This window comes from Danio rerio, chromosome 6 (assembly GCF_049306965.1).
Source record: "Danio rerio strain Tuebingen ecotype United States chromosome 6, GRCz12tu, whole genome shotgun sequence".
NCBI lineage: Eukaryota > Metazoa > Chordata > Actinopteri > Cypriniformes > Danionidae > Danio > Danio rerio.
The window spans coordinates 58,543,083-58,561,578 of record NC_133181.1 but is presented as its reverse complement, the minus strand read 5'-3'; the positions used below and the strand labels follow the sequence as shown (position 1 = coordinate 58,561,578).

Here is an 18,496-nt window from a genome sequence, read left to right as displayed (position 1 = left end):
CACTAAAGACACCCAAGCTAAACATTACAAATATCACAGAGTGGAAATCATCAAAAACACCCTACAGAAACTGCCTGTTAATTACCCAGAATGCCTCATAAAAAGTATCGCAATGCTCTGGCACTGATTTAAAACACCTTATCATTATGCCACCGCTTTGGTTGTTCAAAACCAGGGGTATTTTTATGGATCTACGTGGGCAATCTTAACTTGTTTTCCCGTTTCCTTTGATCTCCTCTTTCTGAGGAAATTCAAACCAGCGTTGCGCAAGAAAAAAAAAATCCAAAATCCCAAGTATGAAAGAGCTTAACCAAAATTTACCAAAGAAAGAGTCTTGTATCCACCACAAAATCCCACAGCCTTGTACTGTACTGCCAAAGACCAATAACAAGTCGAGGATTTTAAGCCTTTGCATGGCTGTGGCTCAGTCGATAGCTATAATACTTTGTTTTTGCCAAAAACGACCACCCATGTGTTCTGGAATAACCTGAGGATCGGGTCATGGTGCATTCCTTCAGTCAATTTAGCCCATTAAAGTTAACAGGAGCGATGGTTTTATTGTGTTTATTACTTAACTAAGCATGCTATTGTTGATGTGTTTTTAGGTTTTGTTCGTTCTAAACAAAAACATGGCCCAACCAACCATGCTGATTCCAGATCCTATAAACTACTCGCTTCACCGTTTACAGTCAAAGTTTCACTGCTGACCAACAACTACAAGTACAAGTGAAAACCAATCATGTTTCAGATATCAGATCCTCTCAAACAGCACTGAAAACAAATATCAATCGCTAATACTCACTAGTGTGTGTTCTGCTGATTTCCCGCCAAAATGATGTCACTTCCTCATGATTGTTGTGAGCAAAGAAGGCTTTTTATCATTTAAAGGGGCATCACGCAATACTAACAGGATAGAAAGTATGAAATGGTTATAATTTTAGATGGTTTTGATTTTCAGTTACATTCTAAACCTTAAACATAATTGAAATGTTTAAAATAATATAAAAATATATATATAAACATTTGTCATTAAACCATTAAAAATATTTTCAAAACTTATAACATGTTTAAGTAACCTGCTAACATGTTTTAACAAGATTTTAACATGTATTAGTGCACTTTTATCACATTTTAGCAAGCTCTTTACATGTTTTAGCATGTTGCTAACAAAACTTAGTCAGCATCTTTTAGTAAAGTATGGTTTAGCACATGTTTAGCATGTTTCAAAGAGTTCCTAACATGATTTGTTGGCATTTTGAATGTTCTAGCACTGTATATAGTGTTTGTTATTTATTAGCATTTTGTTTAAAGCACATTAACATGCACATGCTAACATGTTTTTTAACAAGATTCAGATGTTTTCAACATATGTTAGCAAGTTATTTGCATGTTTTAACACAAACATAGGATGTTTTATCTCACTGTTAACATGTTTGAATGAGTCTCTAACACAGTTTGTTAGCATTTTAACATGTGAGCACTTTATATATTTTGTTTGTTATTTATTAGCAATTTGTTTAAGCATGATGTTCGCATGTTTTGGTAACCCGTTAACATTTTAACAAGATTCTAATAGGTTTAGCATATGTTAGCAAGTTATTTAAATGTTTTAGCACAAACGTAGGATGTTTTGTCGCACTGTTAGCATGTTTGAGTCCCTAACAGGGTTTGTTAGCATTTTAACATGTTAGCACTGTATATATTATGTTTGTTATTTAATAGCAATTTGTTTAAGCACATTGTTAACATGTTTTGGTAACCTGCTAACACACTTTTAACAAGATTCTGATGTTTTTAGCACATGTTAACAAGTTATTTACATGTTTTAGCGTTTTGTTTCTAATACTTTTCCAGCATGTTTTAGCACAAACTTCGGATGTTTTATTACACTGTTAGTATGTTTGAATGAGTTCCTAACACGGTTTGTTAGCATTTTAACATGTTAGCTTCGTATTATTATATTTGTTATTTTTTAGCAATCTGTTTAAGCACATTGTTAGCAAGTTTTGATAACCTACTTACATGTTTTCTGATGTTTTTAGATATGCAAGTTATTTACATGTTTTAGCACGTTGTTTATAATACTTATCCAGCATGTTTTAGTACAAACTTACAATGTTTTATCACACTGTTAGCATGTTTCAGTGAGGTCCTAAAAGTTGATAGCATTTAAAAAAATGTTGCTAGCATGTTTACATGTCTTTGCAAAGTTGCTACTATGGTTTAACACATTGTTTGGATGTTTTAACACATTTATCTAGCATTTTTCTAATAGCTCTTAACACGTTTTGTTAGCATTTTTAAAATGTTAGCAGAATATATGCAATTATGCATTTTATTTATAAGGAGTTTGTTTAAGCACATTGTTAGCATGTTTTGATAAAATGAGACATTTTTAAACAAGATTCTGATATGCTTTAGCACACTGCTACTATGTTAGCAAGCCGTAGCCATGTTTTAAGTTGCTAATAATACTTACCCAGCATGTTTTAGCACAATTGTAAAATTTTAAGCACATTGTTAGCATGTTTCAAAGAGTTTCTAACAAGTTATCATTTTAACATGTTAGCATCATCTTTGCATGTTTTTATTTGAACATTTAAGCACATCATTAGCATGTTTTATCAAGTTCTTAACATTATTGTAAGGGTTCTAGCATGTTCAAACATGTTGCTAGCATGCTTACATGCATTTGAAAAGTTGCTACTACTTTTAATGTTTTCTAAGTAATTTTAAAAAGTTAGCAGCATTTAGCCTAAATGCCATTATGCATCTTGTTTATAAACAGTTTGTTTAAGCAAATTGTTAGCATGTTTTGATGACCAGAAGTTTTAACAAGATTGTGATGTTTTTACCATACCGATAGCAAATGTTAGCAAGCTGTCTACATGTTTTAGCATGTTACTAATTATACTTACCCAGCATGTTTTAACACAATTTTTAAATTTTGAATTAATAAATTTCAGCAGATTGTTAGCATGTTTTAAAAAGTTTCTAACAAGTTATACTTTTTAAAGTTAGCATCACATTATGCATGTTATTTATTTGCCTATTTAAGCACATTGTTAGCATGTTTTATCAAGTTCTTAACTTTATTTAAAGATTTCTAGCATGTTCAAACATGTTGCTAGCATGCTTACAGTACATACATTTGAAAAGTTGCTAGTATAGTTCAACACATTGTTTGGATGTTTTGTTAGCATTTTTAAAATGTTAGCAGCATGTTGCTAATAATACTTGCCCAGCATGTTTTAGCACAATTTTAAGATATTTTAGCACATTGTTTGCGTGTTTCTAAGAGTTTCTAACAAGTTTTCATTTTAATTATTGTATTTATTTACATATTTATTATGCATGTTATTTGTTTGCCTGTTTAATCACATTGTTAGCATGGTTTATCAAGTTCGTAACATTATTACAAATTTGCTAACATGTTTGAACATGTTTCTAGCATGCTTACATGCCTTTGCATTGCTTTAACATTGTTTGGATGTTTCAACTTGTTAGCATATTTGTAACAGGTATTTAGCAAATTGCTAACATTTTTATAACATTGCTCACCGCTAAAAGGTTTTGGCATGTTGCTAACATAAAATTGTAATAATCTGTATAACCAACTAGACCAAAACATGTACTTAAACTATTTTAAGTGAATTTTAAATTAATATTTTATAGGAAAATAAAATTTAATTTATGTGTATACACTTTTAAATTGCTAAATCAACTGCCTTATATCACATATTTAAGTCCAGACATCAGACGCTATCAATTTCAGCAACACTGTCTGTTGAAAAAGCCATGTTGGTGGCGTCTTATGAAAGCAGTCCCAAAAGCACTACCAAACACAATCCTGATGAATCTGTGTGTGTTTTGGGGGCTTGTTAAATACTACGGCAGCACTGCAGAGGGTTCAAGGTTATTTAAACAAGACCTATGTGTGCTATGAGTCAACATGTTTACAGTACGGCATATCTCGACTTTAGTAAAACTATACTATGTCATGAGCGTGGGATTACCAGAGGGGCTTGAGTTCAGAAGTGAGATGATGTTTTTGCATCATGCACATTGGGTACTGGGCAACACGCTTTACCCCGGCTAATTTTATAACCAAACCTCATGCTGTTGGGTCATACGATACACACATTAACAACATGGTCCAACTCCACAACAAGCGTTATAGAAATGTACTTTGATGAAGGTACCTGAAGTGGAGTTTGGAGGGAAATGTGGCTGTCATGTTGTGGGAGATATGATAATGCAAATAGATAAACATTAATTATCTTTTATCATTATTATGCATGACATCATATGCATTAAATATTTAGTATGTGTACTTTATATGCACATATACTTCCGTTTATGCAATGTGTTTAAATTTAAAGTCTTAATATTTATTGTTTTAGGGGGTATTAAGCTATGTTACATAAATATTGGTGATATTTTAAAGAGGCACAGGTGTGAACATCTTTATTATAATATATTAAAAATCATTTTACACAAATTATGTTGATTTTATGTTATATTTATTTGTTATTTTCATATATGTTTGTTTGTATTTAATAAATGTATTTTTTTACTTGATTTTAAAGTCATTTTAACATTTTTTTGTAAGTTTTATCTTTAAATCTCATATATTGTTTGTATTGTCTTTAAGATGCTTTTCTGCTCTAGATCTATAAAGCAAGTGAACTTTATGACGTCATACTTTTACTCTTATACACATTTGCAACTCTTACATATGCATTTAACTTTTCGTGTATAGACATATGTTATATATCAGTATATCGTCATATTTATTAAATCTACCAACAAAAACAACAACAAAAAATAGAACATTTGTCTTTTTATTATTATTATTATTATTATTATTAACGCTTCACGTGTGGATTTTTATGCTTAATAATAATGATGATGATGATGATGATGATGATGATTATGCTAAAATGTGCTTTATCTCATCAATGAAACTCCTCGTTGTTTAAAGCACCATCGCAAATCCTGTGCAAACAACCGAGCTTGCCGCGCGCATTTGGCCATGCACGACTCGCGCGCGCGCACAGGAGCTATTGAACAAATATTTGCGCAAAGTGGCGTCGCGTGGTCTCCGTGTTGACTCAGAGCGATAGAGAGAAAGAGGAGTTAAGGGCAGCTCAAAGCGAACCGCGTCACCTCCGTTATGTTTATTTATAAAGCGCGTTTGAGGGCACTTCCTCGGTCTATGTGGGGTCATGCGATACTCACCAACAACGTGCATCCATAAATGAATGGTGGGCTCGACTTCCACACACGATCCCTGATTGGTCGCCGCGTCCGAGCGAGATAAACACGGCGGAGAGTATATATAAGGTGGCATCTAAGAGAAACTCCACTGACAACTTTTACGCACGCTGTTTTACACACGCCTCAAGATGAGAGCGCACTTGCAGAGAGCTCCTCAGATTCTGGAGCTGCTGAAGAAGAAGACTGCGGGGCTCCAGCACTGTAAACCCACATCCTCCGTGTGCGTGCTCGACTCGAAGGATGCTGCTGGGAGCGCGCCCTGTGCGCACAGTCTCGACTCCATCCCTGGACCAACCAACTGGCCGCTGTTCGGCAGCCTCATCGAGGTGATCCGGAATGGGGGATTGAAAAGGCAACACGAGACGCTGGTACGAAACACTCTACTATTAAGCAGCAACTATTTGGTTTTTATTTATGCACTTTTTATTTGAATTATTTAGCATTTTATGTTAGCTGTGCAATGTACTATCCTACAAACAATAATTTAATATTTTATAATTAATATTGGATTTCTTTTTTATTAAAATTTTAAATGATTAAAAATGGATTTTTTATATTTGGATATTTAAAAAAATTATTAATTTAATTATGTAGATTAGATTAATATAGTCGTTTTTGCTTTTTTATTGTTAGAATTTTACATAAAATATCAATTGTTTATGCAAAAATGATATAAAATTGTATACATATATATTTATATATATATATATATATATATATATATATATATATATATATATATATATATATATATATATTTGCATAAACAATATAATTACATAAATATTTTTGTAAAAAAAAAAAAAAAAAAATATATATATATATATATAGATATATATATATATATATATATATATATATATTTATATATGTTTTCTATAAATGTATAAATTGTTTGCATTGCCTTTATTATTTAAAAACAATTCAACTATTCCATCCATGGTGTTTTTATTATTATTTTTTATACATTTGATAATTTATGCAGCCTACATTTACATATAGACAATCAACTTTAGCTGAAGTTTGTGATTAAGTTCAATATTTGCTATTTATATATATTAATTTGCTTAAAAAACATGTAATATATGAAGTAACCCTACAAATGAAACTGCATTTGTCCAGAGTAATACACACACACACACACACACGCACATATACATGCATACACACACCTGTACATGTCTTTTATTTTAAGGGTGTTTTCTGTGTTATGCAACTCAGATCCATTTTCATAAGAAGTTCGGGAAGATCTTCAGGATGAAGCTGGGCTCTTTTGAGTCGGTTCACATTGGTTCTCCATGTTTACTGGAGGCTCTGTACCGGAAAGAGGGCAGCTATCCTGAGAGACTGGAGATCAAACCATGGAAAGCCTACAGAGACATGCGGGACGAGGCTTACGGGCTGCTCATACTGTAAATATTCTGATTCCTTACCGAGTGCATGTGAGATTACAGTGGTAATTAGTTGGGATTTCTGGTATTATAAACTCATGCATTTGCAGGGAAGGGAGAGACTGGCAGCGGGTGCGCAGCGCTTTCCAGCAAAAGCTCATGAAACCCACTGAAGTCATGAAGCTGGACGGCAAAATCAATGAAGTGAGTTGCGCTTGTTAGATATCAGTTCACATTTAACTCAGATATACAGTTGAAGTTAAAATGATTCTTTCTCAAATGTTTCCCAAGTTATGTTTAACAGAGCAAGGAAGTTGTTCACAATAATTCCTATAATATTTTTTCCTTCTGGGGAAAGTCTTACTTGATTTATCTTGGCTAGAATAAAAGCAGTTTTTATTTTTTAATACCAATTTTAAGGACAATATTATTAGCCTTCTTTAAAAATATATAGTTTTCAGTTGCCTACAGAACAAACCAAATATCAATATCAATATTTTCAAATATCTTGCCTAATTATTCTAACTTGCCTAGATAACATAATAGCCTAGTTAAGTCTTTAAATTGCACTTAAGGCTGAAACTTTTGGAAATAAGTTATTATATTATATTTAAAAATGCATTCAAAACTAACGTGAGCTCTGTTAAGCAACACTTGAGAAATATTTTTAAAGGATAACAAAAAACACAGTAGGACTAATCATTTTTACTCATGCTCACTGACTAATACAAATCCCTGTTGTCTTCATGCAAAGGTTGCAGCTGATTTGATCAAAAGGATTGGAAAAGTCAACGGCAAAATGGATGATTTGTATTTTGAGCTGAACAAGTGGTCCTTCGAAAGTGAGTTTACACTCCAACACAAATAAACCACACAGTTTTATACAAAGACATGCATTAAAAAGCTTGTTTCTCTTGCTATTTTAGCCATTTGCTATGTGATCTATGACAAGCGTTTCGGGCTTCTGCAAGACAGTGTCAGCAAGGAGGGCATGGATTTCATCACCGCAGTGAAAACGGTAAAATGACCTAATTATTAGTTCAAACGGCTTCTCTGATAAACAAACTCAAAGCAGATAAGCCTTATCTCTAATGCAGCTGTGTTTACCAGAGATGCAAAGATACGAGGAGTGTTTTGTTCTTCTCTGTTTCAGATGATGAGCACTTTTGGGACGATGATGGTGACGCCTGTTGAGCTCCACAAAACTCTGAATACCAAGACGTGGAAGGACCACACGGAGGCCTGGGACCGTATTTTTAGCACAGGTATTAAAGAGTTCCCTAATCAGGTGATGTGCGACCCATAAAAGCCCATGGATGGATGGATGGATGGATGGATGGATGGATGGCTAGGTGGATGGATGGATGGATGGATGGATGGATGGATGGTTGGATGGATGGCTAGGTGGATTGATGGATGGATGGATGGATGGTTGGATGGATGGTTGGATGGATGGATGGATGCATAGATGGACAGACAAATATATGGATGGATGGATAAATGGGTAGATAGACTGATAGATAGATAGACAGATAGATAGATAGATAGATAGACAGATAGATAGATAGATAGATAGATAGATAGATAGATAGATAGATAGATAGATAGATAGATAGATAGATAGATAGATAGAGTAGATAGATAGATAGATAGATAGATAGATAGATAGATAGATAGATAGATAGATAGATAGATAGATAGATAGATAGATAGATAGACGGAAGGATGGGTGGATATATGGATAGATGGATGGATGATTGGATGGATGGATGGATGGATGGATGGATGGATGGATGGATGGATGGATGGATGGATGGATGGATGGATGGATGGATTGAATGGATTGATGGAGGGATAGACAAGCGGACGGACGGGCGGATGGATGGATGGATGGGTGGATGGATGGATGCATAGATGGACAGACAGACAAATATATGGATGGATGGATAAATGGGTAGATAGATAGATAGATAGATAGATAGATAGATAGATAGATAGATAGATAGATAGATAGATAGATAGATAGATAGATAGATAGATAGATAGATAGATAGATAGATAGATAGACGGACGGACGGACGGACGGACGGACGGACGGACGGACGGACGGACGGACGGACGGACGAACGGACGAACGGACGAACAGATGGGTGGATATATGGATAGATGGATAGATGATTGGATGAATGGATGGATGGATGGATGGATGGATGAATGGATGGATGGATGAATGGATGAACGGACTAGTAGATAGATAAATGGATAGAAAGATGGATGGATGGATGCATGAATGTAGTAAACAGTATCAGAGAGAGAGAGAAATGGAGAGAAAAAGATAGATAAAGAGAGAGGCAGTAAACGCAGTGACCTCAGAGATAGAGAAAGAAGGAGAGAGTGGTAGTAAACGCAGTGACCTCAAAGAAAGATAAACGTTGACAGAGAGACAGGTAGTAAACGCATTGACCTGAGAGAGAGAGATAGATAGATAGATAGATAGATAAAGGCAGAGAGAGAGGGGTAGTAAACGCTGTGACCTCAGTGCTGGAGAATCCAGCCAAATATTTGTAGTAGAGGAGCGGAGGGAGGGAAGGAGGGAGGAATGTTGACGCGAGGCTGAATTACTCACAGTTTGTTGTGCTGCTGTTTCTCTATTAGCAGCGCTCACTGGCAGACACCTGTCACACATTCACTAACACTTCACTGAAGCAAAACAACAACAGCACGTGCTCTAGCCGTCTACTAGCACAAAGTAGGGCAGCCAACACACACACTGTAGGCTTACCGTTAATACAAAAGAGGAATGCCATAGCAGATTTTACAGTCTGTGTGAACCGGAAGCTGCTGAGATTTTCCAGTATGTTGATATTGACCTTATTCCTCATGTATAAGCGTGCACAGCCAGTAGAATCTTTTTGGCTCAAGACTTCTGGTCTCATTCACTTCCATTGATTTTTAGATGTTAAAAATGTCTGGTCATGCTGCTTCATGTTGCAAACTGATATTTTCTTATTATTGAACTATTTGTCTGAAAAAAAAAATCTTCCACTAATAAAGCAATCTGTCATCCCAACAGCAAAACATTACATCGACAAGAACCTGCAGAAGCAGTCAAACGGCGAGGCGGACGACTTTCTGTCGGACATCTTCCATAACGGCAACCTCACCAAGAAAGAGCTTTACGCTGCCACAACAGAGCTGCAGGTCGGAGGAGTGGAGACGGTACGCGCGCACACACAAACACACACTTGTATACATGGTTTACACAGGGACACTTAATAAGTGTAATATATTTTACAGTCAAAATACTGTATGGCCCTACCCCACCCCATCCCTAAACCTTGTTAAGTATGCTTTTTAAGTGTTTTGAATTACAGGGACACGAGGTGTATAAACCACCTTAATAGAGTAAAACTAAGTCATACCAATGTCATTATACAAATTATGTGTCCCTGTAAACCACATAAACCTGTACACACGCATTATTTTTTGTATACATGGTTTACAGCAGGAGTAACCAACCCTATTTTTGGAGAGCTAAATTTCTCCATAATTCACCTCCCACCCAAATCAAACACATATGAACCAATTAATTCTGACCTAAAGCAGCATGTTATACAGACACACAGATATGTTTTGTCAGGGTTGCAACTGAAACGAGGAAGGTAGATCTCCAGGAAAAAAAATGGTGACACCTGGTTTGTAGGGACACAGGCGTAATGTATTTTATACTGTCAAAACTACTTATAATATGGCCCTAACCCAACCTTGTTCTAAACCTTAATAAGTATGCTTTATAAGTGTTTTGAATTACAGGGACACGAGGTGTATAAACCACCTTAATAGTGTAAAACTAAGTCATACCCATGTCATTATACAATTTTGTGTCTCTGTAAACCACATAAACTTGTACACACACACATTTTTGTATACATGGCTTACAGCATGGGTCACCAACCCTGTTCTTGGAGAGCTACCTTCCTGCGTAATTCACCCCAACCCTAATCAAACACACCTGAACCAATTAATTCTGACCTAAAGCAGCATGTATTACAGACACACAGGTATGTTTGATCAGGGTTGCAAATGAAACGAGGAAGGTAGATCTCCAGGAACAAGGTTGGTGACCCCTGATTTATAGGGACACTCAATAGGCGTAATGTATTTTATACCATCAAAACTACTTATAATATGGTCCTAACCCAACCCCGTCCTAAACCTTGTTAAGTATGCTTTATAATTGTTTTGGATTACAGGGACATATATACAATTTTGTGTCTCTATAAACCACACAAACCTGTGCACACACATTGTTGTATATATGGCTTACAGCATGGGTCACCAACCCTGTTCTTGGAGAGCTACCTTCCTGCATAATTCACCCCAACCCTAATCAAACACACCTGAACCAATAAATCCTGACCTAAAGCAGCATGTATTACAGACACACAGGTATGTTTGATCAGGTTTGCAACTGAAAGGAGGAAGGTAGATATTCAGGTTCAAGGTTGGTGACCCCTGGTTTATAGAGATACTCAATAGGCGTAATGCATTTTATACCGTCAAAACTACTTATTATATGGCCCTAACCTAACCCCGTCCTAAACCTTGTTAAGTATACTTTTTAAGTGTTTAAAATATAGGGACACGAGGTGTATAAACCACCTTAATGGAGTTAAACTAAGTCATACCCATGTCATTATACAATTTTGTGTCCCTGTAAACCACACATGTACACACACATTTTTGTATAGATGGCTTACAGCATGGGTCACCAACCCTGTTCTTGGAGAGCTACCTTCCTGCATAATTCACCCCCAACCCTGATCATTCACAACTGAACCAATTAGTTTTGCCCTGAAGCAGGACTTTACATTTACAGACAGGTGTCTTTGATCAAGGTTTCAACTGAAATCTGCAGAATGGTATGGCTTATTATATGGCCTTATCCCACCCCATCCCTAAACCTTGTTAAGTATGCTTTTTAAGTGTTTTGAATTACAGGGACTCTAGGTGAATAAACCACCTTAATAGAGTAAAACTAAGACATACCAATGTCATTATACATTTTTGCGTCCCTGTAAACCACATAAACCTGTACACACACACACACACATTTTTGCATACATGGCTTACAGCAGGAGTAACCAACCCTGTTCTTAGAGAGCTACCTTCCTGCATAATTCACCCCCAACCCTAATCAAACACACCTAAACCAATTAATTAGGACCTAAAGCAGCACGTTATACACACAGGTGTGTTTGTTTGGTCAAGGTTGCTACTGAAATCTGCAGAATGGAATGGCTTATTATATGGCCCAAACCCACCCCATCCCTAAACCATGTTAAGTATGCTTTTTAAGTGTTTTGAATTACAGGGACACGAGGTGTATAAACCACCTTAATAGTGTAAAACTAAGTCATACCAATGTCATTTTACAATTATGTGTCCCTGTAAACCACACAAACCTGTACACACACATTGTTGCATACATGGCTTACAGCAACCCTGTTCTTGGAGAGCTACCTTCCTGCATAATTCACCCCCAACTCAAATCAAACACACCTGAACCAATTAATTCTGACCTAAAGTAGCATGTATTACAGACACACAGGTATGTTTGGTCAGGGTCGCAACTGAAAGGAGGAAGGTAGATCTCCAGGAAAAAGGTTGGTGACCCCTGGTTTATAGGGACACTCAATAGGCGAAATGAATTGTATACAGTCAAAACTAATTTTATGGCCCTAGCCCCACCCCGTCCTAAACCTTGTTAAGTTTGCTTTATAAGTGTTTGGAATTACAGGGACACAAGATGTATAAACAACCTTAACAGAGTAAAACTAAGTCATGAACATGTCATTATACAACTTGAGTCCCTGTAAACCACATTAACCTGTACACACACACATACACAGACACGTTCACACACCGCCAGTCCAGAAATTAAAAACACCTTGTTTTTCTCTAGGTCACACGCGAACGAGCTACAAAAACAGTTGATTTAACTCGTCTTTGTTCTGCTCTTATCCTGGCTTAGCTCAATCAAGCAGATAAGTCAGAAGAATGAGGCAGGGCAGGCGTAGCGTGCCGTTAATTGTTCTGCCAGAGGAACATAGTACAGTGTGGCCCGACTGACCAAGCAAATCCTCCTTGTTTTCCTCTCGCAGACGGCTAATAGCATGCTGTGGGTCATTTTCAACCTGTCACGTAACCCCTGCGCCCAAGGCAAACTCCTGAAGGAGATCCAGGACGTGGTGCCTGCTAGCCAAACTCCACGCGCAGAACACATCAAGAACATGCCCTACCTCAAAGCCTGCCTGAAGGAGTCCATGAGGTGAGCAAACATACTGCAAAACATGCTGCTAAAAGAAGGCTCTAGAAGACAAAAGCTAGAGGGATCTTTTAAAGACACTTTTTAAGAGACATCCCAGCACTTTCTGATGCATTCCGGGTATGATCTGCACAGGGTTTAAACAGTATGAGGTGATGCGGGGTCATTTCCAGTAGAAAGGCAGTAGATTAGGTTACCAGTCAGCTGATTTAATAGTCCTTAATCTGAAAGCATGTGGAAGTTTATGCCCTCACGCTTTCATGTTCCAGGCGACGGTCATGCGTTTCAGGAAGACTCGTCTCTGGACATTAAAGAAGGATAATGCTGAAGCATGTGCTGGGAATGTTGATGGTGTACTTGTGGGATTATCTAGCCTTGACTAGCATTAGCAGCATAACATGCCTAATACCATTCAGCTTACGCGCTCACGCATGCAACAAAAATAGACATTCTCACAAATTGTTGTTTTGTGTCCTGCAGAGTTTCACCGTCCGTGCCGTTCACCAGCCGGACCCTGGACAAAGATACCGTGCTGGGCGATTACACCCTGCCTAAAGGAGTGAGTGTCTCATTATTATTAGTATTACTAGTAGTAGATCCTCTCATTACTGCCCCCTTCTTCACATAAATGTTCATTCAATAAATCTTAAGCTATTTTTATAAAACCTAATATATTTATAAACAGGTGAAGTCTGTATTATACGCCCGTCTGTATATTTTCCCCCCAATTTTTGTTTAATGGAAAGATTTTGTAAACATTTCTAAACGTAATAGTTTTAATAACTCATTTCTAATAACTGATCTATTTTATCTTATATTTAGGAAATACTGTGGAAATTTTCGTTAAATATCACTTGATAAATACTTTAAAAAGACTAAATATTTCATAGAAGAGCTAATAATTTCTCAACTGTAAATATATAAAGGAAAAAAATATATATATGTGAAGGTTTTGTCTTGTTTCTTGTCTAACTGACACTCAGATATTCTTAGCCTTACTGCTTAATGACTACAGCCTCATTGACACCCTTTGCCAGTGCATTGATGAAATTTACAATTGGATGTGCCAAAATTTTTTTCCGTTAAACAAAGAGAAAACTGAAGTCATTGCGTTTGGGAACAGAGATGATGTTCTCAAGGTGAATGCGTACCTTGGCTTTAAGGTTTAAACAACAAAAAATAAGGTCAAGAATCTTGGTGTGATTCTGGATGCAGATCTGAGTTTCAATAGTCATGTCAAAGCAGTTAGTAAATCAGCATACTTTCATCTTAAAAACATTGCACGAATTAGATGCTTTGTTTCTACACTTAGAGAAACTTGTTCATGCTTTTATCAGCAGCAGAGTGGATTACTGTAACAACCTCCTCACTGGCCTTCCCAAAAAGACAGTCAGACAGTTACAGCTCATTCAGAACGCTGCTGCCAGGATTCTAACCAGAAGCAGGAAATCAGAGCACATCACACCTGTCCTCAGGTCTCTACACTGGCTGCCAGTTACATTCAGAATACAGTTTAAAGTATTATTACTGGTCTATAAATCACTAAATGACCTGGACCTCAATACATTGCAGATATGCTCACTGAATACAAACCCAACAGATCGCTCAGATCTCTAGGATCAAATAAACTAGAAATTCCAAGAGTCCAGTCAAAGCAGGTTGAATCGGCTTTTAGCCACTATGCCCCCCGCTGCTGGAATCAGCTTCCAGAAATGATCAGATGTGCTCCAACATTAGGCACATTCAAATCAAGACTGAAAACACATCTGTTTAGCTGTGCCTTTACTGAATGAGCACTGTGCTGCGTCCGACAGATCACTCTATTGTGTTTTTCATTTTCTTTTTCATTCTTTTATAACCTATTTTAACTCATTTTAATTAGTTTTTATCTGTTTTTAATAATTTTTATTGTCTGCATTTTATGTTCCTAAACTTGTCTTTTTTATCCCTGTTTATCTAAAGCACTTTGAATTGCCACTGTGTATAAAATGAGCTGTATAAATAAACTTGCCTTGCCTTGCCTAATAATGTAAAAATGAGAACATTATATTTATTATTTTTAATCATTTATATTAATAAACCCTATTTCTTGATGTTTTCAGACCGTCCTAATGCTCAACAGTCAGGCTATCGGTGTAAGCGAGGAGTATTTTGACAATGGGAGGCAGTTCAGACCCGAGCGCTGGCTGGAAGAGAAAAGCTCCATCAACCCTTTTGCTCATGTGCCGTTTGGCGTTGGGAAGCGGATGTGCATCGGCCGGCGTCTCGCTGAGTTACAGATCCAGCTGGGTCTCTGCTGGGTACGTTTGCATTGTAGATCAACATTAAAGTCTGCATGAACCGGAAACTACATCCATTTTGTTTCGTATTGTGACACAGTGGGCGTGGCTTATTTTTTCCACTGTGAGCTGATTGGATGTAGTAAAGTAGGCATTTCATTCAGAAAGATGGGGAAAAGTGTTTGGGGAGAGTTATTACAACCTAAAAGACTCCTCCCCCTCACCATTTCTGTTTGTTGTCATAACTGACACCTGGAGGGGCGTGGATGAGTATGCTAGCCACACCCAATACCTCAGACCGACCAACACAATCTCACGGCAATTCGTAACTTTTTCATTTAGTGACTAATTCGTACAAATTCGTACGATCTAATTCGTACATTTTGGTACGATTTGCGTATCCCCCAAAGACGGTTGGGTTTAGGGGTGGGGTTAGGTGCCACGCCTCCTTTTTAAAATCGTACATTTTCTTACCACTGAACTCATACAAATTCGTATGAATTAGCCACTAAAATACTTACGTTTTCTCGTGAGATCAGGCTGGACCGACCTATCCTAAAAGTGTGACTGAAAACTAACCGGAAGTGCATTTTCAGCTTTCAATTAAAGATTACAAGGCCAAACTATTTTTTTATTCCTAATGACATGCACAGATAAATCATTCACCACAAAACTAGCAATGCAAGCTAATAAAATCAATATGGTTAGTTTTGATTTCAAGTGTACTTTAAAGTGTTCTCTGATGCTTCGAGTTGCTCTTTAATTAATGTGGTTTTGTTATAACAGATTCTGCGTGACTATAAGATTGTGGCAACAGACCTGGAGCCGGTGGACTCACTGCATTCAGGAACGCTGGTGCCCAGTCGAGAGCTTCCAGTGGCTTTTGTTCCACGATGAGGTACTAAAATAAATTTCTAGAATAAAAAGCTGAACATTAGATGACGTCAGGTTAAAAAACAAATACAATTTTTACATGCAATGGTCAAATTTGGATGGCACTGTGTCTCAGTGGTCACCTCACAGCAAGAAGGTTGCTGGTTCAAGTCCCAGCTGGACCAGTTGGTTTTTCTGTGTGGAGTTTGCATGTTCTCCCCGTGTTGGTGTGGATTTCCTCTGGGTGCTCCGGTTTCCTCCACAGTCCAAACACAATTGGGTAAACTAAATTGGCTGTAGTGTATAAGTGTGAATAAGTGTGTATGGGTGATTCCCAGTACTGCGTTGCAACTGGAAGGGCATTCGCTGTGAAAAACATATCCTGGATAAGTTGGTGGTTCATGCAGCCGTGGCAACCTCTGAAATAGAAACTAAGCTGAAGGAAAATGAATGAATGAACAGACAGAAAACAATTGTAGACGAATATTTTGTGTGTAATCAGACAAATTATAATACTATAAATTCTATGAGCTGCTGAAGTGGAGATTAATGGCTCATTTTGAGAAAAATTCATTCATTTTCTTTTGGCTTGGTGCTTTATTCATCAGAGTCATGTTTTAAAGTATGTTTTGCACAGCGGATGCCTTTCCATGCTGCAACCCATCACTGGGAAACACCCATACACATACTCATTCACACTCATACACTACGGCCAATTTACACGGTGAGAACATGCAAACTCCTCACAGAAATGCCAACTGACCTAGCCGAAGCTCGAACCAGCGACCTTCTTGCTGTGAGGCGATTGTGCTACCCACTGCGCCACCGTGTCGCCCCTTGAGAAAATGTAATAAAATCTAAAGACAGACATTCATAAAATGAGACAAATGAAACCCTTTAAGGTGTATTTTCTGGATGTTTTCTTGACATTTAGTCTGAAAAAACATGTTAGGAATGTTGTCTTTAGAAGCTAAGGATTCCAACACCTCAACATTAACTGATGCATGAAAAAAGCAGTGTTTTTGCCTGCAGCTTTTAAAGAGGACCTATTATGCAAAAATCACATTTATATGGAGTTTAAACATAGTTGTGTGGCAACAGTGTGGAATATAATAAGATTCTAATGGTAAATTTGCATTAATTAAATCTTTTATAATCATAATTGAAAAAAACAGCCTACAGAAACACTTTGATTGACATTCTCCCTTTGTTCGTGTCATCAGAGGGGGAAAGCCCCGCCCATTAGTGACCATCTCTCCCTTATTAGGACGTTAGTCTTGTTTTTGAATCTGCCACTACGCTGACACACAGGCATTTATAGCCCCGCCCTCTTTTAAAAAAGAGCTCACCCTTATTTGAATTTAAAGCGGCAGTCACCAAAACGGCACAATTATCATCAAAACTTATAAGGGTCAGTTTCAAACAGTTATAAAACATTACTTGTGCTGTATCTTGAGCTCAAACTTCACATTCACACTCTAGGATAATCAGAGACTTATTTTACATCTTGTAAAAGGGCATAACAGGTCCCCTTTGAGGGCTGTTCATTGTGAAGATCTTCTTCTAAAACTTGTTTATTGTCTTTGCAGTAACCATGTACCAACCTGAACGGATGACTCCATATATCAATGGATCAGACACACGACGAGGCCTTTATAATGCTGCTATAACCTAACCGAATGTATCCGTCTCCCTTCAGATATACCTCATACTATTATTATAGTTTTATAATATTTGTAGTAAATATGATTCTTCTATTTATTTCCTTTATGCAAATGACAGAGTTAAGATAAATATTTAAGGTGTTCTTGTAATTGCTGCTACCTATTATTTTACTACAGTGCATATATATATTTTACTAAAATTGTTCTGTAGAGTTGCTAAATTTTTTATGCAATACTATTTAGTACTGAAATCGTTCCATGTACAGTATTATGTAAAATTCTTTCTCTCCCTCTCTCTTTATTTTGTAATACGAAAAGTGTTTAGAAATGTACATAGATGTATGAAATATTATTGTAACTTTCTATTTATATACTTAGTTATAAATATATGTGTCTGAATGAGTGAGTGGTGGAAATGTAGAGAATGTAGAAAATCACTGGATGTTGTTCACCTTTCATTCTTAATAAAAAGTGAAAATGTCATGTTGTTGTCTGATTTAAATTGAGTGGCCATGAAAATTAATACATTTATTACTTCAGTTTTTCTCAGTTGCTTTGGTAAATTGTTATTTGTGCATTGTGCACATCAAAAAACAGTTACATTTAGGACTTTTTAAGACATTTTAAGACCATTATGAATGAAATTTTTTACTTATACAGTGATAAGTTGCCTCTTGGCCA

General features: G+C 36.7%; 1 protein-coding gene across 3 annotated transcripts; it reads left to right on the top strand.

Moving 5' to 3' along the window:
• Window positions 1-5,367: 5,367 nt before the first annotated feature.
• cyp24a1 (cytochrome P450, family 24, subfamily A, polypeptide 1) lies at window positions 5,368-18,296 on the top strand. 3 transcript variants are annotated; one of them, NM_001089458.1, is given in 12 exon segments: window positions 5,368-5,648; window positions 6,502-6,692; window positions 6,782-6,875; window positions 7,426-7,513; window positions 7,598-7,689; window positions 7,825-7,936; window positions 9,745-9,890; window positions 12,836-13,002; window positions 13,480-13,558; window positions 15,102-15,299; window positions 16,065-16,176; window positions 17,741-18,296. In NM_001089458.1, coding segments are annotated over 11 exon segments (1,518 nt in total). In that variant the 5' UTR covers window positions 5,368-5,408; the 3' UTR covers window position 16,176; window positions 17,741-18,296.
• The last annotated feature ends 200 nt before the right edge of the window (window positions 18,297-18,496 follow it).